General features: G+C 41.3%; 1 protein-coding gene across 2 annotated transcripts; it reads left to right on the forward strand.

The window, feature by feature from the left end:
• The first annotated feature begins 2,467 nt into the window (after positions 1–2,467).
• On the forward strand, positions 2,468–18,412 carry kcnv1 (potassium voltage-gated channel modifier subfamily V member 1). Of its 2 annotated transcripts, XM_071470518.1 has the most exons (4): positions 2,468–2,747; positions 6,560–6,894; positions 8,018–8,685; positions 13,373–18,412. In XM_071470518.1, the coding sequence occupies exons 2-4, from the start codon at positions 6,584–6,586 to the stop codon at positions 13,897–13,899; spliced, it is 1,506 nt and encodes a 501-aa protein (XP_071326619.1). In that variant the 5' UTR covers positions 2,468–2,747; positions 6,560–6,583; the 3' UTR covers positions 13,900–18,412. The 2 variants fall into 2 exon arrangements, with proteins under 2 accessions (XP_071326619.1, XP_071326620.1); XM_071470519.1 differs by lacking the exon at positions 2,468–2,747 and having other exon boundaries at positions 6,011–6,894.
• The last annotated feature ends 3,659 nt before the right edge of the window (positions 18,413–22,071 follow it).

Raw genomic sequence — 22,071 nt, forward strand, 5'->3', positions numbered from 1 at the left:
CTGGGGTGTATTTTATTCTCTGAAAATGTGATACACAGTAGTTTAAAGGTATGTTAGGCTACATAAAATATGCATTGTGTACAATAAACCAATGCAGTACTGTAGGATATATATAAATGAGAAAGGTTGCTCAAATACTATGCATAGTATTTAATATGTATATATCTCCCCACTGTCCATGAAATTAAATGATAAAATGTAACCAGCAGAGACACTGAGCTACTGGATCCACACAGCAACAGACATATGCAGATCATTTAAAAGACCTTAAAACTGGATGTGCCTGGATCAGCCTTGTTAAAACATATTTTTATTATCAGTGCAATTTACAAATGTTCAGTTCCAGAGTGATTTAATTCCTTGGCCTGCTGTGAAAGACCACACTGTCTATCACTTGTATTCACTTAACTCTCATCCTGCATTGCAAACAATGTGCAGAACTGTGCTAACAGTAAATGTTATGAACTTGTATTTGGATTGCATTTGCCAAATTCAAACATTGAGCTAAAAATGATTTTGCACAGCATCATTTTGTTTTCCAAGCTGTTGTCAGAGCTTTGCCAGTGTTTGTTGTCAGCTGTGAGAAACTCCTCCATGTGTCGTTGTTTGCTGCACTGTGGGGCCACAGAGTCCATCAATATCACACTCAAACACCAGATAATCTTATGTTCATGCTGGCATTTCTGAGTGTAACATGTTTCATAAACACAGAGGTAGAATATATTCTGTAAGTGGGACACAGAGTCTCTGGAACAACAAACTAACTTTGGCACAACCAGAAAACTTTTGTTCTGAATTGAGCACTGATTCCAGGAGTGTGGCAGCAAGAAGAAGGTTTATATTGACATTTCAAACATTTGGTAACACATGGGGATAAGATGGAACTTTTAGACTTAAAACGTCGACCTCAATGTCCTCCCTTCAGTTCAAACTGTGTCTCATCTACACCTCTGACTATCAGACAGACTCAGCAGAACTGAGCAGCTGAAGACTCCTTATTCAGACATATATGGATGAACGATGAGACGCAGCGCAGCAGTGATGTGCAGCAGCAGCAGGTAGCCTCTGTCCGGCCGACAGGCTGATGCTGCTGTAATTGCCCTGAGTGGTCAGCAGCACCTGGGAGGACCAGTCAGCTGCCAGAAGATCCAAACATCTCCACATGTCTCATCTCAGGAGTCACAGCAGGAAAAGAAGCTCATTGTGTATTTGGTACATCATTAACATCCAAACCTAATTATTTAGACTTTGTTTATCTGCATTGATCTTGCATTACAATGTTGAAGCATCACGAAGACCTTAAGGTGCTTGTTTTAATGCTAATCTACCAATGAAAGAGATAATTAACCTGTGATCTTGAGCTCATGGGTGAATGGGTTAATAGAATATATATAAAATAATAAAAATAAAAATAATTGGGTTTATAAACAGAGTCAAACCTTTGTTCACCGATTCTTTCTCTGCATGATCATCTAAATATTTTACATTTTGTAAAACCACAGTTTATGGTTCTGTTGTTTCCGACTTTGGTAACATCATGGACTATACCTATAGCCAATATCTTTGTAATAAAAACTGATTCTGCATAAATACATTTACAGTCACATTAGGCTGGATAAACAGAATATAAAACTCTGTGACCTGAGTTTATGTTCACAAATTATGAGTTTGATTATGCTGGTGTGAAGCAGGACACGTGGTGGAGCTGTGGGAGCAGGGATGTGTGCTATGAAAGTGGAGCAGCTTTTTAATTTCCATAAAGTTTTATTGAACCACTGTGTTGCCTAGCAGCAGCATCTCAAACTGAATGGAGCCCTCCCTGCAACTGTATGGAGAGTGATTAATGCCACAAGCTCTGGAACAGCCAAACCAATGACGTTGTCATGGAAACAAATGTGAAAGTGAGCGGCAAGCGACCTGACTTAAAAAAAAACCCAGTATCATGACGAGGAACAGTTCTTTTTTAGTTAAAATGTTGATCCCATGAAAAGTCCCAAAAAAGTATGTTATATATTTGTATCTAAAATATATCTGATATATCTTCTTCCCCCGACCATAGAGCTCCATTGTTTCCTACAACTATTAAAACACATCAGTGAGTTACACTGTTGCACTGGGTCACATGTTCCTTCATCACCATGAGCACACAGTAATTTATTCTGACTCAGTCCAACACACTGTCCTGCTGCCTGTCCTTTTTTCATGAAATGTGATTACTTTGAGAAAATATAGGTTCACGTCTGGACATAAAGGCTTTTCTTCAGGCTGTTGCCTCTTTTTCATGTGGCACTAATCTCTCCCATACATCCTTTTATGTTATGTTTATGCTTTTTAAGGTTTGGATGAAAGTTAAAATTTTCGTACTCATTGCTATTAGAGAGACAAAAACACCTGGTAAAAACATCTAAGTTTGAACAGACTGTGAAAGATACTGTATGCCCTGTTCAGTGTGACATTAATCACCCCGCATACCTTCCACCACACTATTTTAAAACCACACCGCGAATCCCAGAGAGCAGAGAACTGAGGCTTCAGGAGCTGCTGCCTTCTGCAGTGTTTATGAACGATGGATGGAGACTTTGTTTCCTGAAAATAAGGATGGAGAAACTTTCTTCTCATTCTTTATGATCATGTAATCATTTCCAAAAAACAGACTTTGCTTAGAGTTTTTACTTTGTTCAAGGATTCATGAAAATGTGGAGTTTCCATCCAACAAAGATGTTCAAGATTTTCTTCATTTAGACCAGGTAAGACTCAAAGATTCACCTTGTTTTGCTCCTCTTGTGCCGCCTTGAGCTGACAGGACAAAAGCACTGACAAACAGCTGTTAATAACATCTGTGTCTCAGTTAATGATGAAAAATCTGATTTTTTAAAAATGTAGTTTTTCTGAGATATTTGCAGGATGTTACCCAGTGCAGAAATATTACATCTCAGATGAGGAAGTCCAATAATAATCATTAGTGTCGTTGCCTTGATTAAAAAAATCTCTGTTATGAAATCTGGTCTCAGCATCAAAACTAATTTTTGAGACATTTTACAAGAACAGAAATCCTAAAACGACTAAATATATGACACAGAATTTCTCTTTGGATGTTAAACTGAGATATAGTGAGCACTGTCCTTACAGAGAACTCAACAGAGGGGGAAACTGATGAAATCATTTCTCAAATATTACATCTATTTACTAAAAAATCCTCAGACACCAGGGCTGAGTCATACAGTGGTAAAATGAACATTGAAGAGTTTAGTTTGTCTCCTAAATCATTAAATAACATTAATATTTAGAAGTTGTTTATTTTACATCATAATGTGAGGAGAGAGTGGCTCTGGTGGGCAAATATAAAAGTGCATACTTTCTGTTATTGTGAAGTTATAATGTTATAAAATGTTAAAATTATCCCCCAACACAGAGGTCTGCTTGTTGTAATCTGATGTTCTGCCTTTGTCTGGAGAAACTGAACATTCAGTCATACAGGAGGACAGGAAGTGTTTTCTAATATATTTAAATACAAACATCTCAGCCTGTTGGACACGACAGTCACATTTATATTTCTGCTTTGTATGTTTTTTTTCTTCTCTTGATAAATGTCAGTGTCATGTAAGCCTAGTGTGGGCTGAGCATCTTTGGGTGTGACATTTAAATATTAATTAATTAAATAATTAATTCACTCATTCATATCACACAGCTGAAAAAAACAAAGGTTGGTCATATACAGTATATACATATATTAGTGAATGGTGATAGTAAAAAGGGACCTTTAATTTGACCGGACACATTATGTTTTATGCACTAATTCCTCATATCACTTCTAGTTACTTATAATGTTGTTTCCATGGGGGATTTACAGCTGCCAGCACAAAACAATAAATTGGGTTATACTGGTTTGGTTATACTGTATTTCCTGTGATTTCTTTTCTTTGGTGTTTATGTAATTTGTAGATGTTCTGAATATGCACACACTAGGATCATTTCTACACTTAAAATAATTTGATTAGTATAACCTTTATTACTGTATATAATTTACCTGACATGAACTCAAGCTAATTTTCCTCAGATTCCACTGATTAATCCACTGATAAAGACTTTAGCATTTTCAAGGCTTTTGAAACAATACACATCATTTAACTGGATTTAACGGCAGACTGTGATGCTCCATCAGCACTAAGATGTTCATGTACTCACGTATCACCACTGATGTTTTCCAGCACGTTTTCTTAAGATTGCCACAGGAACAGAGTATTTTGTGTCATTGATATTGTGTCCATTTTACTTTTGCTCTACTGTATTAATGAGATTGCTACAAATACAAAATCCAGTGAAATGTGTGATCTGTTTTTCCTAGTTGAGGCTATGAAGAGCAGTGATTTTAATGTTGGTATTTAGTTCAGAGCTCTGTTATAAAACATAAAAAAGCAGTCAGACTCTCTTGCTTTCGCCAGGGTGTCGGCTCAACATCAGTCCTTCCAGACATCCTTCTCTGCACAGCCAGTCAGTGTTTGTTTGGCACAGACAGGATCAGTCCTGAGCCGCTGCAAGTTCCTGTTACCCAGAGGCTCTTTCCCTGTGTCCTCACAAGAAGCTGTTACAAGTCAATATATCCAGTTGGAAAAATTTTTTTTCCGAAAAGCCACTTGTATCTTAAAGCCAGACATGTGTTTGATCAAAGGGCTAAATGGGAGAGACAGTAGTTCATCATATTTCACCTGTTGGTAGCATCACAGCAACACTAAACAGGTATATGGAACATGATCCAGTCCGTTCAGATCGTGCTTTGATTTTATTCTCCACAATAAATCGGTTTATGTTTGTTTTATACTGTGATGGAGAGCAGGGGTCGTGGTGAGGTCAATAACTGAGCTGAGGCTGTACACAGAGAAAGTAAATGCACCAGGAGATGAGGCTGAAATGCTTGACACAAAGGACGAAGACGAACTGGCACCAGGAGAAGAGAGAACACAGAGAGAATACACCAGAAGAGTGAAAACTATAGCTATGATGCAATTTAGGTCTACAAAGGTGTGGCCGTCATAGAACATGATGGCCAAGCCAAAATCAGACGGTCTGGTCTATGAAATAATTTTCGCTTGCGTCACCAGCTATGACCACCCTTTCTGTTACGTTGCAAAGCGTGGCTCCTGTCGCCTATCAACCTTTTTCTCACAACCTGAGGTTTTAAGGTCCTTGGTTTTAACAGTTGTACAGTTATCTGATGAAATGAGCTGAAAAACAATACTCACATATAAAAGTGTAATCCTCGAGCTATCTGTTGGTGTTGCTTGCTTTCATTACTGGCACGCAATGAATCTTGGCATGGGTTGGGCCACTAGTTGGAGCCTTTGTAACCCAGGAAAAGAAGACTACATTTCTCTACTGCATTTGACAGAGCCTTCAAAATGGGACAGCCTAGTCACTCCGCAATCAGTCATCAAATGCAGCCTCCGAAAGATGAGGCCCTGTATTGAGACACAGCCAGTGGGACACAGGTGCAAGACGTTGGGGAGGGGCAGACGATCACAGTGGCGGGAAACACACGAGGGCAGGAACTGAATCTGAAACGAGAGGAACCGTTAGCGATATCAAAATAAAACAAGAAGTACATAAAGGATGAAAATATGACTTACACAGAGCTGGACATGATGGTAACACCTTACTGTAGAACCAAAACCTGAAATGTTTTTATGTGACTCACCTGTTCTGGTTGGAGATACCATTACAGTCAAACAGGAAACACGTTGGAAGTGATACTTTTTCCTGAATGATTCAGAGCAGTCCTGCAAAACCCTACGCACAACTTCAACATCAATTCAGTCACACCTTGTCGCTGCAGACTGGCCAAGCTCTGGACTCCAGCTTTATGTTTGTTTCCTTTCACTGACCCAAAGTCGGTGTGTTCCTGTACAGCCGCCTGTGTCTGTCTCTGTTTGTGATCCCACCACAGTCTCTGCACAAATGGCCTCATGTAATATTCAGAGTCTAAGAATTAGTGAGATGACAGTGTTAGACGGAAGCACCTAGCAAAAGGGAATGAATGATCACAGGAATAGTAGCATTAGATCTATTAATTAGGTAAGCCAACTAAAATATTTAAATATGGCAGCAGCCAGAAATCTGCTATAACTAGGATACTGCCAGACAGTTTGTCTCTGTCATTCCTACGTCTCTCTGTTTCTCATTACGGAGATCTATCGCTCAGCTTTCTTCTTTCTCTTCGCCCTCTCTGTTCTCACCCTCCACCCCTCTGTGAGTCTGTCTTTTTCTGTTCCCTTTGATTCATTCTTGCTGTGCTGTCATAACTGAGGTTAAGTGAGGATGTTCGGGAAAAGAGCTCCTTAAAAAACATCCCTTCTAACAACAGCAACAGCAGCACTACAACACTACTACAACTACTACTACTGACACCACTAATATATAGACATTGTACTATACATGCAACACTTCATCTTCAGATTTACTCGAGCTTTACAAGAAGACATGTAAATAATAAAAATTAAAGTTGATTAATCTGCTTCCTTTTGAAATTTACTGATCCATTTGTTACCTTTCACCTCTTCATTAGCTCCTCCCTACCGCCTCCTTCATCATGAGCCTCCCCTCCTCCAGCTCGCTGGAGGGGGCAGAGTTCTACAGCGACAGCGCCTCCCCAGTGTCTCTGGACTCCAGTGTTTTCTTCAGTGAGACAACAGTGTCCTGTGTCAGAGACCCACTTGATTTCTTCATCATCAATGTTGGAGGAAGTCGCTATGTGCTGTCACAGGAGCTGCTGGCGTCCTACCCGGAGACCCGGCTGGGGAAACTGGCCTGCTGCAGCCGTGACTTGGCACTGGAGCTCTGCGATGACGCTGACTTCCTAGAGAATGAGTTCTTCTTCGACCGCAACTCTCAGACCTTCCAGTAGGTGGTGCCACCTTCTCCCTGAGCCATGCATGATGTCCTGTTGTAGTCACTACACCGTCACTTATAATGGAAAAAATATTATATCTATATATCAAAGTTAAAAATTTCTACTCAGCCAGATCTGAGAATATCATACTCACTTTGGGCGTCAACGTTAAAAAAAAAAGTGCAAAGACCTTTAATATGCAAAAAATGACAAACTTTCACAAAGTTGCACTTGTTAGCAATGTTCCACATCAGTTTCTTTTGGTGTGAATAATTCTCATAGGTATTAATTAACACAACTAAAAAGGCTTTTGTACTTTTTTTGCATCTTATGTAAGGGAATACAGGATTTAGTTTTTTGTTCTGGAAATCAAGCTAGTGCTAGCATGAGACACAAAAGCAAACCACAACGCTCCTCCCGCTAATTTGAGAGGTCTGGAGGGAGCAGATTTCTCAGGTATTCCACCATCCAAGCAGTTGTGATGGCGTGATGAACGTCTTTTAGGAAGGAGGCAGCAATGTTTTTCACTTTGATACATGAAGTCTGTGCTGTTTGCTTCCTGTGTTCAACCAACAGTCAACCTTGGTTTCTTATAATCATAAGCACAAGGAGTCCCTGAGCTTAAACAAGTAACTCTAGCAACATTGGCAACTTGGCCCTAGAAATCGCAAGTTTGGCAACTGTCCACTAAAATGACTCGACAACTATTAGATTGCCATGAATTTTTGTAGAGACATCCATGATGCCCAGAGGGTGACTCTTTCTTATTTGTGCGGCACCAAAAACAGGTGAATATAGATAGAGTCTGATATAGAGTTTCTGGAGTCTCCTGAAGCACTTTTGATGTATGAACTCTACTACACTTTGCAGAGCTCGGCCGATCCATATGCAAGTAGATAGCAAATATGATTAATGTCAATTTCATTTGGCCTTTCCACCTTTGAGTACCTTAACTTGGTCCCCCAAAAGGATGGAGAGATGCAGTAGAGCTTCTTCTTTTAGACTAATCAAGATAAACCACCTTGAGTTGTACAGAACAACACAAAATAAGCCCCACTATGGTCCCCAGTGGGGGGTCATTGCTTCCATTTCGGGGTTATTTTGTCACCTGTCTCTTTGTATTGCTGTTGACAGATATGTGATGAACTACTACCGGACGGGTCACCTGCACGTCAGGGAGGAGCTGTGTGAGATCTCCTTCCTGCAGGAGATCGAGTACTGGGGCATCGACGAGCTTCGTATCAACCCTTGCTGCCGCGAGCGTTACTACCGCCGCAAGGAGCAGAAGGAGACCCTCGATGTGCGAAAAGAGTTTGAGGCTGATGCTGGTGATGAGGATTTTGTGGGCGCCGCCTGCCCAGCTCTCCGACGACGCCTTTGGGACCTTCTGGAGAAACCTGAATCATCACGAGCTGCTCGTACCTTCGGCTCACTGTCAGTCTTCTTTGTGGTAGTGTCGGTTATCAACATGGTGCTCATCTCATTGGACCAAGGGGAAGACTTTGGTGTGAGCGATGTTGGTGGTGGCGCACCGTTGCTGTTTGATACCCTGGAGTATGTGTGTGTGGTGTGGTTCACGGGCGAGCTGGTGCTTCGGTTTCTCTGTGTGAGGGATAAGTGTCGATTCAGTCGGAGCATTCCCAATGTGATCGACCTGCTGGCCATCCTGCCGTTCTACGTGACGCTGGCAGTGGAGAGCCTCCACGGAGGAACCACCGAGCTGGAGAACATGGGCCGTGTGGTGCAGGTCCTCCGACTCCTCAGGTCCCTCCGCATGCTGAAGCTGGGACGACACTCGACAGGTAAACTCACCTGAAGCAATTTTAAAATGAAAATTAATTTTAGTCTTATTCATTCACAAGAAAACATCAGGTATTGTAGGTAAACGGGAAATGGACACACTATCTTACACACACCTACACAGGTGTGAACAGTCTGAACTGTGATTGTCTTGTGTGCAGGGATGGTGATGTCAGACGACATTACTTCAAGGAATGCAGTGGCGAGAAAGAGCTGTATGATTGAGTTCAAGTAGATGGTGCAGACCCATAAGTCACTCTGAAGGCAGCATTAGTGGCTTGAATCTATTTCCATTTTAAAGAAAATGATGGCTCACATCTTTCTTTTCTGTCTTTCTTATTTTCAAAATCATTATTGCAACACAAGACACAAACTGAATCCCTGCTTTCAGCTAACACTGGAAACGTATTCATGTGGCCAAGCAGGTTCTTTCAAGGGACAATAAACAATAAACAAGATGTGAGTAATTTTTTAAAAAAGATTAAAAAGTTCCGATAGAACTCAGGAGCTGTGGTGCAGACACAGCCTCGTCTGAGCAGGTGAGTCACACGGCTAAAGTGTGCACGATCAGCAGCAGCAACTGGAGGAGACGACTGTGTTTTTCAGTCACTCTCCCTCCACACGTGCTCCCAGCCCGTCAGGGGGATTTCAAGTACATGATGTGAACATGATCCAGAGAGTGAAATTCTCTTTGGTGAGGAGCTGCTGCTGTGAGATTACAGCCGGGAGGTTTTCTGAGGATAAAAAACATGAGAAAAAAAAAAAAAAATATATATATATATTGATTCATATTTTGGCAAATGCCTTCAGGAGACGCAGGGAGGAGAGAGAGTGTGTTTGAAAGAGAGGATGTGTGTGTATGTGATCATACTGTATGTGCATGAGTGTATTTGTGTGTGAGTGTGTCAGACTGGGACGTACGAGTGCTTTGATCTGGGTGATTTTGGGAAGGATGATGATCCCTGGGCTCAACTCATGAATAATAGAGGAGAACATGGAAAGAGTTGGGGGTGAAGGAGAGCGAAGGAAAGACGAAGAGGAAGAAGACAAAGACTGAAGTGGGAATGTAAAAGCAAGAGAGAAAAATAGGTTACAAACATGAGCACGTTGATTCATGGAAGCTGCAACATGAGGATGTATTTGGGGTTTAACAGAATGGATCTGTGCTTTTTAATTTCTTAAAGTACAAAAATGATCAAAAAGGAAAAGTGGGAATTCTTCATGAAGAGGCTAGGCTTGGGTTCACATTGACAACACTGAATATCAAAATTTTTAAAGGTCCCATATTTTACACTTCTTCTACCTCCTACACTTCTCCTATCAAAAACCACGAGAACTCTCTCTGGAGCTCTAGTAACAACACATTGGTGAGCCAATCAGAATAGAGGTTCTGAGTCTCTTTTCTGATTGGCTGACTGTTTTCTGAGTGATCCAATAAAACTATAGCAGATTTCAGGTAAACACTCAGAGAAACCAAATCCTGTAAGGTTGGATGGTGGGTCCAGGTGGGCAGGGCTTGGGGTGGGGTTTTGGGCAGTGACTGCTTTGTTGTGACATCACAAAGTTCCAGAAGTCCTGACGACTGGTTTTAAGGCTCAGTTTCTGAATACAGGCTGTGTGCATTTCTCTGTGGACTGAGGCTTTGATACTTTCACAGTATTAATATAGAACCTAGACCTGCTTTATAATCACATGGACATCTGCCTTTAGACTGGATGGAGCTTTAAATAAATAATTAAATACAACTTTGAACTGCTGACAATGATTATATAAGTTGTAATAATGTTGATATTTGGGCTGGACTATAGCGAGACATAAAATTTTGTATATCGAAACAAACACAACCCAAGAACTATGCAAGTTTGTACGATGTGTTGTACAAATTAAGTGTCGTTCTGTACGGGTACTTGAAGCTGACTGGATAACACAAACACACGTCATAGATGCTGTCATCTCTCCTGGAAGACGTTCATAGTGCTGTATTTGTCTGTTCAAATGAAATAGTTTCAACAGCCCCCCCCCCCCTTCATACAAGGTGTAAAGGGAGGTTTTGATGCTGCTGTTGATGCACTGAGACCTTTATCTTTACACTTTTTTATACACTGGATGTTGTTTTCTAAGTTGGGCACTTAGCTTTAATATTGTTAAACCACAGCTTTTGCTGATTGTGGCGTCATATACACTGATATAAAAAATTGTTCCCATTCTGTTAATCTGTGCAGCTAAACTATTAATTTAATTGAACTAATGGAGCAATTTGAGGGTAGGAGTGACTCACTGGTTTGAACCTGTGAGCTCTGAGAGGCTGAACAGATTCAGAGTGACACTCACAGCTGCTGCTAACAAGCGGCTTTTACTGTGCAGATGTGTAGACAAGATGTTAGAGAGCTTGGTGTCTCCCTTCTCATCTGTTTTCATGAATATCAGTTTATATCAACACATTATCTTTTAACCTGTCTTCCCTCAGCAGCCTCAGTGTGAGGCTCAGCACATAAAAATAAATATTGAAAGGTCCCATATTTTCCTGTGTTCTATTTGAAGTGTTGATATAAACCATCTCAGTGTAGTTTTACATCTCCTCTCTCAGGCTTCTCTCTGGAGCTCTAGTAACAACAGGTCAGTCAACCAATCAGAAGAGAGGATCTGAGCCTCTCTTCTGATTGGCTGATTGTTTTCTGAGTGATCCAAAAAAACTATAGAAGATTTCAGGTAAACACTGAGAGAAACAAAATCCTGCAAGGTTGGATAGTGGGTCCAGGTGGGCGGGGCTTGGGGCATGGCAGAGGTGTGGCAGAGGGCGGTGACTGCTTTGTTGTGACATCACAAAGTTCCAGAAGTCCTGACGGCTGGTTTTAAGGCTCAGTTTCTGAATACAGGCTGTGTGCATTTCTCTGTGGACTGAGGCTTTGATACTTTCACAGTATTAATATAGAACCTAGACCTGCTTTATAATCACAAACACATGGACATCTACCTTTAGACTGTGTGGGACCTTTAATAGAAAGAGAGAGCAGAATATGCTGTCTGGAGGGACAAACTTCAGACAGACCTAATTGTTCGCAGGATAAAAACTGATTTATTGTTAAATGTGTCCACACTGACTTTTACACTTTAAATTCCATAGTGAAAATTGAGTGAAATCAAAGTGTAATATGCTGATTTGCTGCAGTAAACACTCTCTGTCCTCCACCCTGAAGGAAACCTCTTTATGAGCTCATTTCAAATCCTCTTCAAACTCAGCACCAAAGCTCATTTCTTTTTCTCTCTCGCAGGAGAATAGAGAGATGACAAGTCATTCTGGGGTGTGAACGTCGGCCCTGTGAGTGGCTCCTATGTGGGTGTATTTATAAATTTGCTGTTTGCTCTCTGCCACTCGTTATGTGGTCCTCAGTGAGCAGCCTCAGTGCTCAGAGTCTTTCGGCTCTTCACGTGTCTGGAGAAAAGAGGATGAAATGAAGATGATCACAATCTGTCACATAACAAACAGACAGTGTAGACAAAAGCTGCTGCTGTGACAGGAAACACTTCGCAGCACTTCACACTTTTAAACTGCACATTTAATGTCGCCATCTTTTATGAAGCGGTTAAAGTCTGAAGCCCCTGCAGGCTGCAGTGTTCATTAAAGCCACAATATGAAAGTGTTGGACAGAACAAACAGCGTCCTGGTAATTGATAAATTTCTTACCAAGTCTCTTCTGCCAGTAATGAAGCTAAAATGTTGTGGTGTCAGTGGGAAGGGGTTTATCTTCTGGGAGGCATGAATGAGATCAACAAATTTCATCAGTTGATGTTAGGATTTTGGGATCGCAGCTTTTAGTTCGGTCTGATACGTTTCAACATGCTTTTCAATTTACTTTGCAAAAAAGAATCAACAACTGTTTGTTTTAAAGCTCCATCCAGTCTAAAGGTGGATGTCCATGTGTTTTTTGATTATAAAGCAGGTCTAGGTTCTATATTAATACTGTGAAAGTATCAAAGCCTCAGTCCACAGAGAAATGCACACAGCCTGTATTCAGAAACTGAGCCTTAAAACCAGCCGTCAGGACTTCTGGAACTTTGTGATGTCACAACAAAGCACTCAGCCACTGCCCTCAGCCTTGCTGAAGAGCCCCGCCCACCTGGACCCACCATCCAACCTTGCAGGATTTCGTTTACCTGAAATCTACTATATTTATATTGGATCACTCAGGAATGCTCCCACACAACAGACGGAGACAGATCCTCTAACTGTACTTTGTTTACTTGTCATTTCCAAGACTGACAGCTTCACTTCATCTGTGCCAGCTGAGAAGTTTCACTGTTTTTTTTTGAACATTGTCTATTTGTGTCCTGAACTATGAATAGCAAACTGAGTGGGTCAGATTTTTTTACTTGACCAATCCACTCATAATGGAAAATGGGTTTTTTTTGTAACATGTACCTTTGAGAGTAATGACACACTGTCCTTCAGTCTGTTCCCACCTCTTACAACCACCTTCCACCAGCTGAGGGCAGAACCAGTTTTTCCCACTGAGGTCGAGGTCCAGCAGGATGATTTTCACAGTGGACTGAAAATAATGGCTGGATAGAAGGAACTGTTCAGCAGGGCTGGGGGGTGTAGATCACATGTTGTTACTGGATCTCAGATAATGGCCTTTAAATTCTTATTAGGTTGTTCCCCTTCATTCCTCTGTCATCCTCTGTGTCCAGGCCTGAAGTCTCTGGGTATGACCATCGCTCAGTGCTACGAGGAGGTCGGCCTCCTGCTCCTCTTCCTCAGTGTTGGCATCTCAATCTTCGCCATGGTGATCTTCGCTCTGGAGCACGACCTTCCTGCCACCACCTTCACCAGTGTACCGGCCGCTTGGTGGTGGGCGACCACCTCGATGACCACCGTCGGCTACGGGGACATCCGGCCTGACACGGCTGTGGGGAAGGTGCTGGCCTTCCTCTGCATCCTGTCCGGGATCCTCATCCTGTCGCTCCCCATCGCCATCATCAATGACCGCTTCTCCGCCTGCTACTTCACCCTGAAGATGAAGGAGGCGGCGGTGCGGCACAGCGAGATGCTCAAGAGGCTGGCCCGCGGCTCGGTGGCAGAGACAGGGGAGGGAGGGGTCGGGGGAGGCATGAACCTGAGGGACGCCTATGCTAGGAGCGTCCTGGAGATGTTGAGGCTGCAGGGGCGTGAGAGGGCGAGCACCCGGAGCAGCGGAGGAGAGGAACTGTGGTGGTAGAACCAGGAGGTCAGACAGGGACCAGACCAGACCTGGTGGTTGAAGTGACCATCCTGTGTGGCGGGAAAGTCACTGGTTTGAACCCCACAGATACTGAAACCACCTCTGCTGCAAGAGCTGACGTTCCTGAACGTTCCCAACACGCTTGAGAAGTTAAAAAAATATAAATGTGGCTTTTCCTGATTCCTTTGGGATGGGAGTCAATTTCACTATTCATCATGTGACTGGGACGGGACAGAAAGAGAGGCTGCTCACTGCAGAGCCAGTACATCTAACATTATAACCTTCAATCAATCAATCAATAGATCAATCACTGCAGAGCCAATACATCTGACTTCATTACCTTACGCCACACTTTTCAAACTAAAAATCTCAGCTGTCTGAGCTGCTGCACTGTAGTAACTGAGAGGAGACCAGAGGCTTCTCTGTACATCTAACGCCTACTGCTTGCTTGCTTGTGAGGCGTTTAGGGAACATTGGTAAACTGTAGCGTCCACCAATTGCCTGCATGTGAGGCATTTAGGGAATATCGGTAAATTGTTGCATCAACAGAGAGTTTGCATGTGAGAAGTTTAGGGAACATCTGTAAATTGTAGCATCTACCAACAGTGTGCATGTGAGAAGTTTAGGGAACATCTGTAAATCGTGGTATCTACCAACAGTTTGCATGTGAGGCGTTTAGGGAACATTGGTGAATTGTAGCATCAGCCGACAGTTTGCCTGTGAGGCATTTAAGGAACATTGATAAACTGCGGTATCAACCGACAGCTTGCATGTGAGAAGTTTAGGGAAAATCTGTTTATTGTGGTATCCACTGACAGTTTGCATGTGAGGCGTTTAGGGAACATTGGTAAATTGTAGCATTTACAACTGTCTGCATGCAAGACCTTCAGGGTACATCTGTAAATTGTTGCAATTATTATTCAAATAATAGTTCAGTCATTTATCAAAACAAAGTGTCAAATATTCTCTTTCTCCAGATTCTCAAATGGGAGCATATATTGCATTGTTGATCTGATAAAATAATACATTTAAAACTGTCACTTTACTGTAATGGCCCAAATATAAGTCGACCTCTCCTCATTTCAGATTTCTGTTTTTGGACGAATAGTTTCTCACGAGTTGAGTTTGGAGAGTTTTCACCCATGAAGCTTTTTCTCCTATAAAACGGAAACTTTAAATCAGTTAAACTCACACTCTCTCCTGTCAGACTCCTGGAGCTGTCAGAATGATTTTCTGTGGCTGTTTGCATTTTTCAAAACTGTCTTTTTGAGCTTCTCATCATGACTTCTCTGACAGCAGTGGATGATTCAGTTCAGGGTCTGTTTCTGCAGTGAAGGAAAGTAATCGTTGGCAGGTCCTTCTGACTTGTTTTCATCAGAAAAACTGGCAGATGAACATGTTACAATGAAACTTCAGCAGGTTAAACTCTGTTAGGACTGAAAGACTCACTGTAGATGGACTTTCTGCTCTCTGCATTCAAAAAGAAAATCTGATGCTGAGAATATGTAAATGTCTAGTCCTTAAATATAAAACAAACCAATGAAGATAATGAAAGGTAGCTGGATTCATATGCTGGAAAACTGCAGACACATTAAGACAGTAGCTTATTATATTATATATTTGTGGTTTTAAGAACTAAAAACCATCTCAGTGTAGTTTTACATCTCCTCTCTCAGGCTTCTCTCTGGAGCTCTAGTAACAACAGGTCAATGAACCAATCAGAAGAGAGGATTTGAGCCTCTACAACTAGTTAACATGAGTTGTTGAGATTTGGGAATATTTGCAGCCAACAGTTACCCATAACACCCTTCTGTGTACGTTAGCAGAGACATTTACATGAAGCATAATTCCAGATTTAGACTGTAAGAGGGCTGATCTAATGCCCCTGTGGGTCAACCAGTACCATGATTTGTGTCCATGTAATTAGAAAAAGTGAGTAATTGGTTCATGCATTCTGAGATGTTTCCCACAATGCACAGTTTTACTGTAAATTCAAAAATAAAAACACAAACGCAGTATTTGTCGCTACAAGTCTTGACCTGGTGGAAAGAGCTATGTCTGTGCTCCTGTTGTCTTATAACATCATCTCCATGCACCACCTTAAAAGCCCCTCTCAGACAGTGCATCAGTGAAGTGTGGTGAAGTCAGTAGAAACCCCACAGGCTGTTTTCTGGTACCTCAGTGCTCCTGCCCTCTCCTGTGTACTCTCCGTTTTCACTCTGTGACTCAGTCATGCAGTAAAGAGCCTCCTCCGGTGGGTCAGAGTGGTCTTTTCAAATATCACAGCGCCAGCCTGGAGGTCTGAAGACAAACCCTGACCTGGGAGCAGCTGCCAGGATGTTCTCTTCCTCCTCTTTGCCAACGAGTTTTCAACATATTGGAGTTTGATTTTACCAAAGCTCAAATTAAAAAAACTGATAGAGAAGCACCTGAGCATAAGAACACATCAAGTTAAACAGCTGTGGACTTGTTTTTGTCATTTACATTCACTTGCACTGATTCCATGAAGATTACAGAACCCCAACCTCAATCTCACAATAACAAATAGATAATTATTAACTCTAAAACCTGATCTAATGAGACCAGGAGGAGATGACACACCACAGTGCACGGTTTGTCTTCTCATGTCTAAAATGGAAAGTGACAGGCTGAGATGATGTGACTGTGGAAACACACTTTTTATTATTTCTACAGTAACTACACACAGTGAAGTCACGGCAATGACCTGCTCTACAGGAGCCCACAGGTTGAATCTGTTTTTAGCCTCATTAGCGTCCATTTGTTTTCAAAGACACGTCTCCTGTCGGCTTCAGGTGTCGTCTGATGAGCAATGGTGCAAAGGAATCAGCAGTGACAGTGACCTCGAACCGGCCTCGTTGGCTCCTCTGAGCTGTTTGTGTGAGTGTGAGTGTGTAGATAACAAAGCCTTTTCATGTGCACTTTTAGCCCCGACACTTAGCTCTGATGCAGCTCTGAAACATCATTTACACTTCTAATTTTACACTTTTATTTCAGGTGCTCATGTGATGCTGTGAGAGACTCACAGCTTCTGCTTTTGACTCTGGACTTTTGTCAGTTTTGTAGATAAACCTGGAGCAAGCTTTCCATACAATAAACAATATGTATCCAGATTCATGTCTATTAAAAATGAATATTCCTGTGCCTATCTTCTTATTTTAGCATCTTTATGTTTTTGGTTTTTGGCTTAGAACATCTTCAGTTTAACTAAGGCTTAAAAAAGATCATTTCATTTATCTAGCGGAAAAGGTAGAGCAGTTTTTAAAAGGTTCAGTGGAAGAACTGTCAGCTTTCTGTTTTCCAAATGAAGGAGGTTTTGGTCTAACAAAAGCTTTTCACACAGTGTTATATATTTGACACTAATCTGTCAGATAAAGCCTCCTCTTCTTGCTGCGTGTGCAGAATATTTTACGGTTTCACTTTCATATTTTTTCCCAAATCAAAAGAAAAGAAATTATCCTGTTTAAAAATCGCATTGTGCTGATGCTTCAGTGTGTTTACCTCTCAGTGCTGAACTAATGAAAACCTGCTGAGCTCTGATTAATGTCATCTCTCATACAGCATCAGTGGGACTAAAGTGATGAGTATATCTACTATATTCCTTGTTTTCAGTTGCCCTGAATCTAAATAATGACACTTTGCTTAATTTATCATGATAATATGAAGAATTTATCTTCTGTATCTATTTTTGATTAGAATTTGTTGGTAAAAGGTCAAAGGTTAAGGTCACTGTGACCCCACAAAACATGTTTCTGGCCATAACCCGCAAATTCATTCAATAATTATGACACAATTTGACTCAACTGTCTAATAAGATAAAATGAAGTGATGACATTTTATATCCAAAAGGTCAAAGGTAAACTTCGCTGTGACATCATAATGTTCTGCAAAAACACCTCTTACCATTTTTCAACACTGGAAGGAGAGACTGTGAGGATATTTCTGTAACTTGGCTGAAACAACAGGAGGTGGTGATTCTAGTTTCTCTTTACTGCAGTTTAGTTCATTGATAAATAAAATCGATTCATGGTTTTATTTTGAAAGCACGCTTTTGGACAGAACATAACGTGTATAAATTATGTGATATTTCGTGTGTGTCACTGTATATGGTCAAACTTCAGTGCAGCCTTTAGAGAGAGAGAGAGAGAGTATGGACGTATCCTATCGTATGTGTCTTTACATGTTGGCTGTTAATTAATTTTATTAAGAAAAAACATTTATTTATCTGTTGTTTTCTTTTTGGCTGCATGAAAACATCTGCGAGTTCAATCAAAGAAAACTGTGAAAATAAATGAAACACTCATCACATTATGTTTGATCTGCTGAATGAGTCATTTATTCTGTATCAAAGAGATTTTAAGATTTTAAATGCATGAATGAAATAAAAGTATGATTCTATTTGATGACTTTTTAATTATCTCTATACGTGATATCTTCTTTTTTCTGCTTTAATAAGCTGATATTCTTTGCTGCTCTTCATTATCATAGACCTGTCTGTGGTGAGGAATCCTGTCTGGGTGTTGTGACCTTTGACCTCCTGCCTGCTGGCTCCCTCTGATGCTGGTGAAGTTGAAGCTTCCTGCCCTCACTGTGAGCTCTCTCTCTCGCTCTCTCTCTCTCTCTCTCTGGGCAACAACCTCTTTTTTCTCCTTAGATAAGTCAAATGCAAATGTGATGTTCCAGTTTTTTTATCCTGCTGAGCAGCCAGAGGCATCAAACAGTGAATCCAGGTCAGACATGAAGGCAGTCAGGCAGCAGATCATCTGATGTACCTGTGGTGATGCTGCTGATAAAAAGTAAGGAGGGACAGAGCTTCACAAAAACAGGACACAAACCTGCAAAAACCCTGTTTGGACCAGCAGCACCCTCATCAGTCAGTCTGATTTGAGATGGACCCATGTGGACCACACAGGACCACACAGCATCTGGACCTGATCCTTAATGGCAAAACATCCAGTTTCAGCACTACAGCAGTCTAACATGTCTCTGGTGGACACGTGAAATTGATTTTGATGGTGACACGTTTCTGTGGATCTGAACCTAAAGAGCTCAGTATGTGAGGAAAAGGCGCCAAAACAGCTGCTTTAAAATGTGTAATGTTGATAATGTCACTACTCACAAAGAAAGAAAATATTTCCAGTTATCTGGACCTTTGTCACATATGAGCTGTTACCTCTCACAGATTCTGTTTATTCTGACGTCCAACAAACACGTTTCTGTTACACTCACAGAAAAATCTTCTGTCCTACTTAACGCCGTCTCAGCTGAGACAGTTATCCCCTCAAGTCTGTCGTGGTTCCCCTGAGAACCTTCCTGTTCCACTAGGTTACAGCTCCACTCACCGCTGCGTCTCCTCTTCCTCTCTTTTTATTTCCCAGTTACAGCCAGAAGGCAACAACGGCACGGGGCTACCTTTTAAAAGCATCAACACTACAGGGCAAAAATCATTTTAAACCGCTTCCTGTATTTAACTCATGCAGAGAAGCTTTGTATTGAAAGAGGAGGGGAGTGAAAAAACACACAAAGTCACTGGAGAATAAGAGTTTGTTAATTAAAGGCCTCATGTGTTAAATACAGATTTAAAGAAAATTCATGTGATAATAGATGTGGCTGTTAATTAAAGTAAAAAACTAGCAAAGGGGCTGAAATCAGACGTATATAGGAAACTACATTTGAATCAAAAGGTGAGAAAGTGAATCTGAATCTGAACTGTCAGATAAATTATTCTCTCACTGAGGCAGCAGAGTCGTCATGTTTTCAGTTTAGTTTTACACAAAATAATCTTTGTGTGAATATTCGAGGCCTCCAGGTTACAACACGCTGTGCATCAGAGACACTTTAGCAGACTCCATTAAACATTCAAAGTGTTTTTTTTTCAGCCCTTGTGATGATCAGAGCCTCTGCTTGTCATAACAGTTTACATTTGAGCAGTTTTAATTCCCTCCGGTGTTTCCTCCTCGTCTTCCTCTGCTCTGATGAAACTCTTCCGTAACAAAACACAGATTCCTGAGCTGCAGTGAAGTGACCTCAAACCGGTTTCACACTTTTCAGATTCTGCTCTGAAATGTTTAAAATTTATAATCACATACTAATGCATTCGAGATCAGATGAGCACCATTAACTCTGTGAAAATATAAATGTAGCAGCTGATGTGAACATCTGTCCATCAGGACTGAAGCCTGTATCACTGAGACCACTTCAGACACATTCTACAGGTAAAAACTATATACTGACCAAAATACAAATAGTCAGGAACAGTGTGTTTTGGTGACTAACTGGTAATACGTGTAAATAAATGTTGTGTTTGAAATAAAAATCATCTGTTTTTAATAGGAAATGTTCAAACTGGAGTTAAGTGTTAAACTAAACTCCTCTAATCGTCAGCTCGCCTCCTCCTGTGATGACTCGTCTTCTGCCTGACGGCGTGTCCCGTTGCTGTCCTGTGTTTTTAAAAACAGGTTCTTGAATACATTTATCTGCAGCTACGCCTCACTCAGGGTTTCTCTGGGTCTCTGAGGCTTTTTCTAAAAAAAAAACACGATGCACTTTTGTTGCTGCAAATCAGAGTTAGACGACTTGGGACCTGGGCTCCAGAGACCTGGGGTCCAACTGAGGATGTCTGCTGCACAGGCTTTTATTGTGAAACCAGCTGAGGATAAATAGATGAATGTTATATGAATATATTCTGCTGTATCTTGTTAGCTGTAGGGATTAAAACTACTTAGTTTGGGTTAGAGAAAGACTAATTTCTTGTGAACAAAAAGTTTTGCTTGGTTGATGTCAGAATAAAAATCATTGTGTTCATCCTCTGAGGAGTCTGAACATTCACAGCAGATTTTAAGGCAACAGTTGTGAAGATACAATGTTTTTTAAAAACTTTTAAATTGTTTTTAAAAGTTTGGATTTAAGATGAAACGATTAGTTGCTTGATAGAATTTTTTTTGTATAATTAAGTAGAGTAATTGTTTTTAGGGAAATGATTTGTGTCTTTTTGTGTCTTATGGACTAAATTATGATAAAAATCAGATTGACTGATAATGTGAATAATCAGTTAGGATGCAGTCATTTACAGGAAAAGGATGAAAGGCAACAGATTCAGTGTTTTGTCCGGTCTCCATCACTGAGTCCAGTCAGTCTGCAGGGAAACCGTTTTATTCACACGTCAGCTGCTCAGAAATAATGACCACACCGGAGAGAGAGCCACACAACCTGTGCTCTCTTTCCTGCTTTCCCAGAATTCCCAGTGTGGGACGCCTCATTAGCCCAGTTCTGTTCAGAGGGAAGATGTTGGAGGTGGATGGAGATTGTTCCAAGGGCGAAGCAGCAGCAGGAATTCCCAACTGTGACGACAGGTGAGGGGAAAGGAAACGAGGCCGGACTCGCTTCTCTTCAAACTGTCCTTGTCTCCTCAGGACGTTCGTGGTTATAGAGTCCTGCTCAATATGAATTGGGTCAGCGCAAACACACACACACACACACACACACACACACACACACACACACACAGTGAACTGAACAGTTAAAATGCTAATTTCCCCCTTTAGATTTTGATGTTTCTTGTACAGTGGTGGTTTTAGCCTCAGGACCTGAGCAACACATGTAAAAATGAGTCCAGGAGAAAGAAACAGGGAAAAAAGGGGAAACACAACCAAACAAAAATAAAAATCAAAGTGAAGCAGCTGAAAATTACAAAAAAGAAAAGAAGGACCCTCAGCAGAAATGAGAATCAGAGTTGATTCATGTCTGCCCGAGTCTGACAACAACATCCGCCCTCCTGACAAAGGGAGCAGCGACTGATTCAGCTCACTCGTTGCCACATGAAACTCTGCAGCTCGGTCTGTAACCTCTCCAGCTTTCAAGCTTCTGTCCTTGATTCCAGTCCTGGTTCAGGTGTGAACCAGCACCCGCAGCAGAGCGGGGAGGGGGAGGGGGAGGCTTCTAAAAAACCACTGAAAGTTGGCATCAAATGTCTAGTCTGATACATCGTCTCGCTCACGCCTTTGATCCAGCGGCTCCTGATTTAAATCAAAATGTCCCAATTTCCATTTCATACACTTCCTTTTATCTCTCACTCATTCTCCCGTCAAAGGCTGTGAACCAACCCAGTTATTTCTTTACTGTAACCAAAAACCTGACTCGGTGTTTAAGGAT

The sequence above is a fragment of the Trachinotus anak genome, unplaced genomic scaffold, assembly GCF_046630095.1.
Source record: "Trachinotus anak isolate AG129_WGS33_773 ecotype Australia unplaced genomic scaffold, CSIRO_AGI_Tana_v1 ptg000032l, whole genome shotgun sequence".
Lineage (NCBI taxonomy): Eukaryota > Metazoa > Chordata > Actinopteri > Carangiformes > Carangidae > Trachinotus > Trachinotus anak.

Excerpts from the sequence above, each read along its gene's own strand:
- kcnv1 (XM_071470518.1), top strand. The coding sequence starts at position 6,584 with ATGAGCCTCCCCTCCTCCAGCTCGCTGGAGGGGGCAGAGTTCTACAGC. Across the intron at positions 6,895-8,017 it reads CGCAACTCTCAGACCTTCCA|ATATGTGATGAACTACTACC; the intron begins GTAGGTGGTGCC and ends TGCTGTTGACAG. Across the intron at positions 8,686-13,372 it reads GCTGGGACGACACTCGACAG|GCCTGAAGTCTCTGGGTATG; the intron begins GTAAACTCACCT and ends CTCTGTGTCCAG.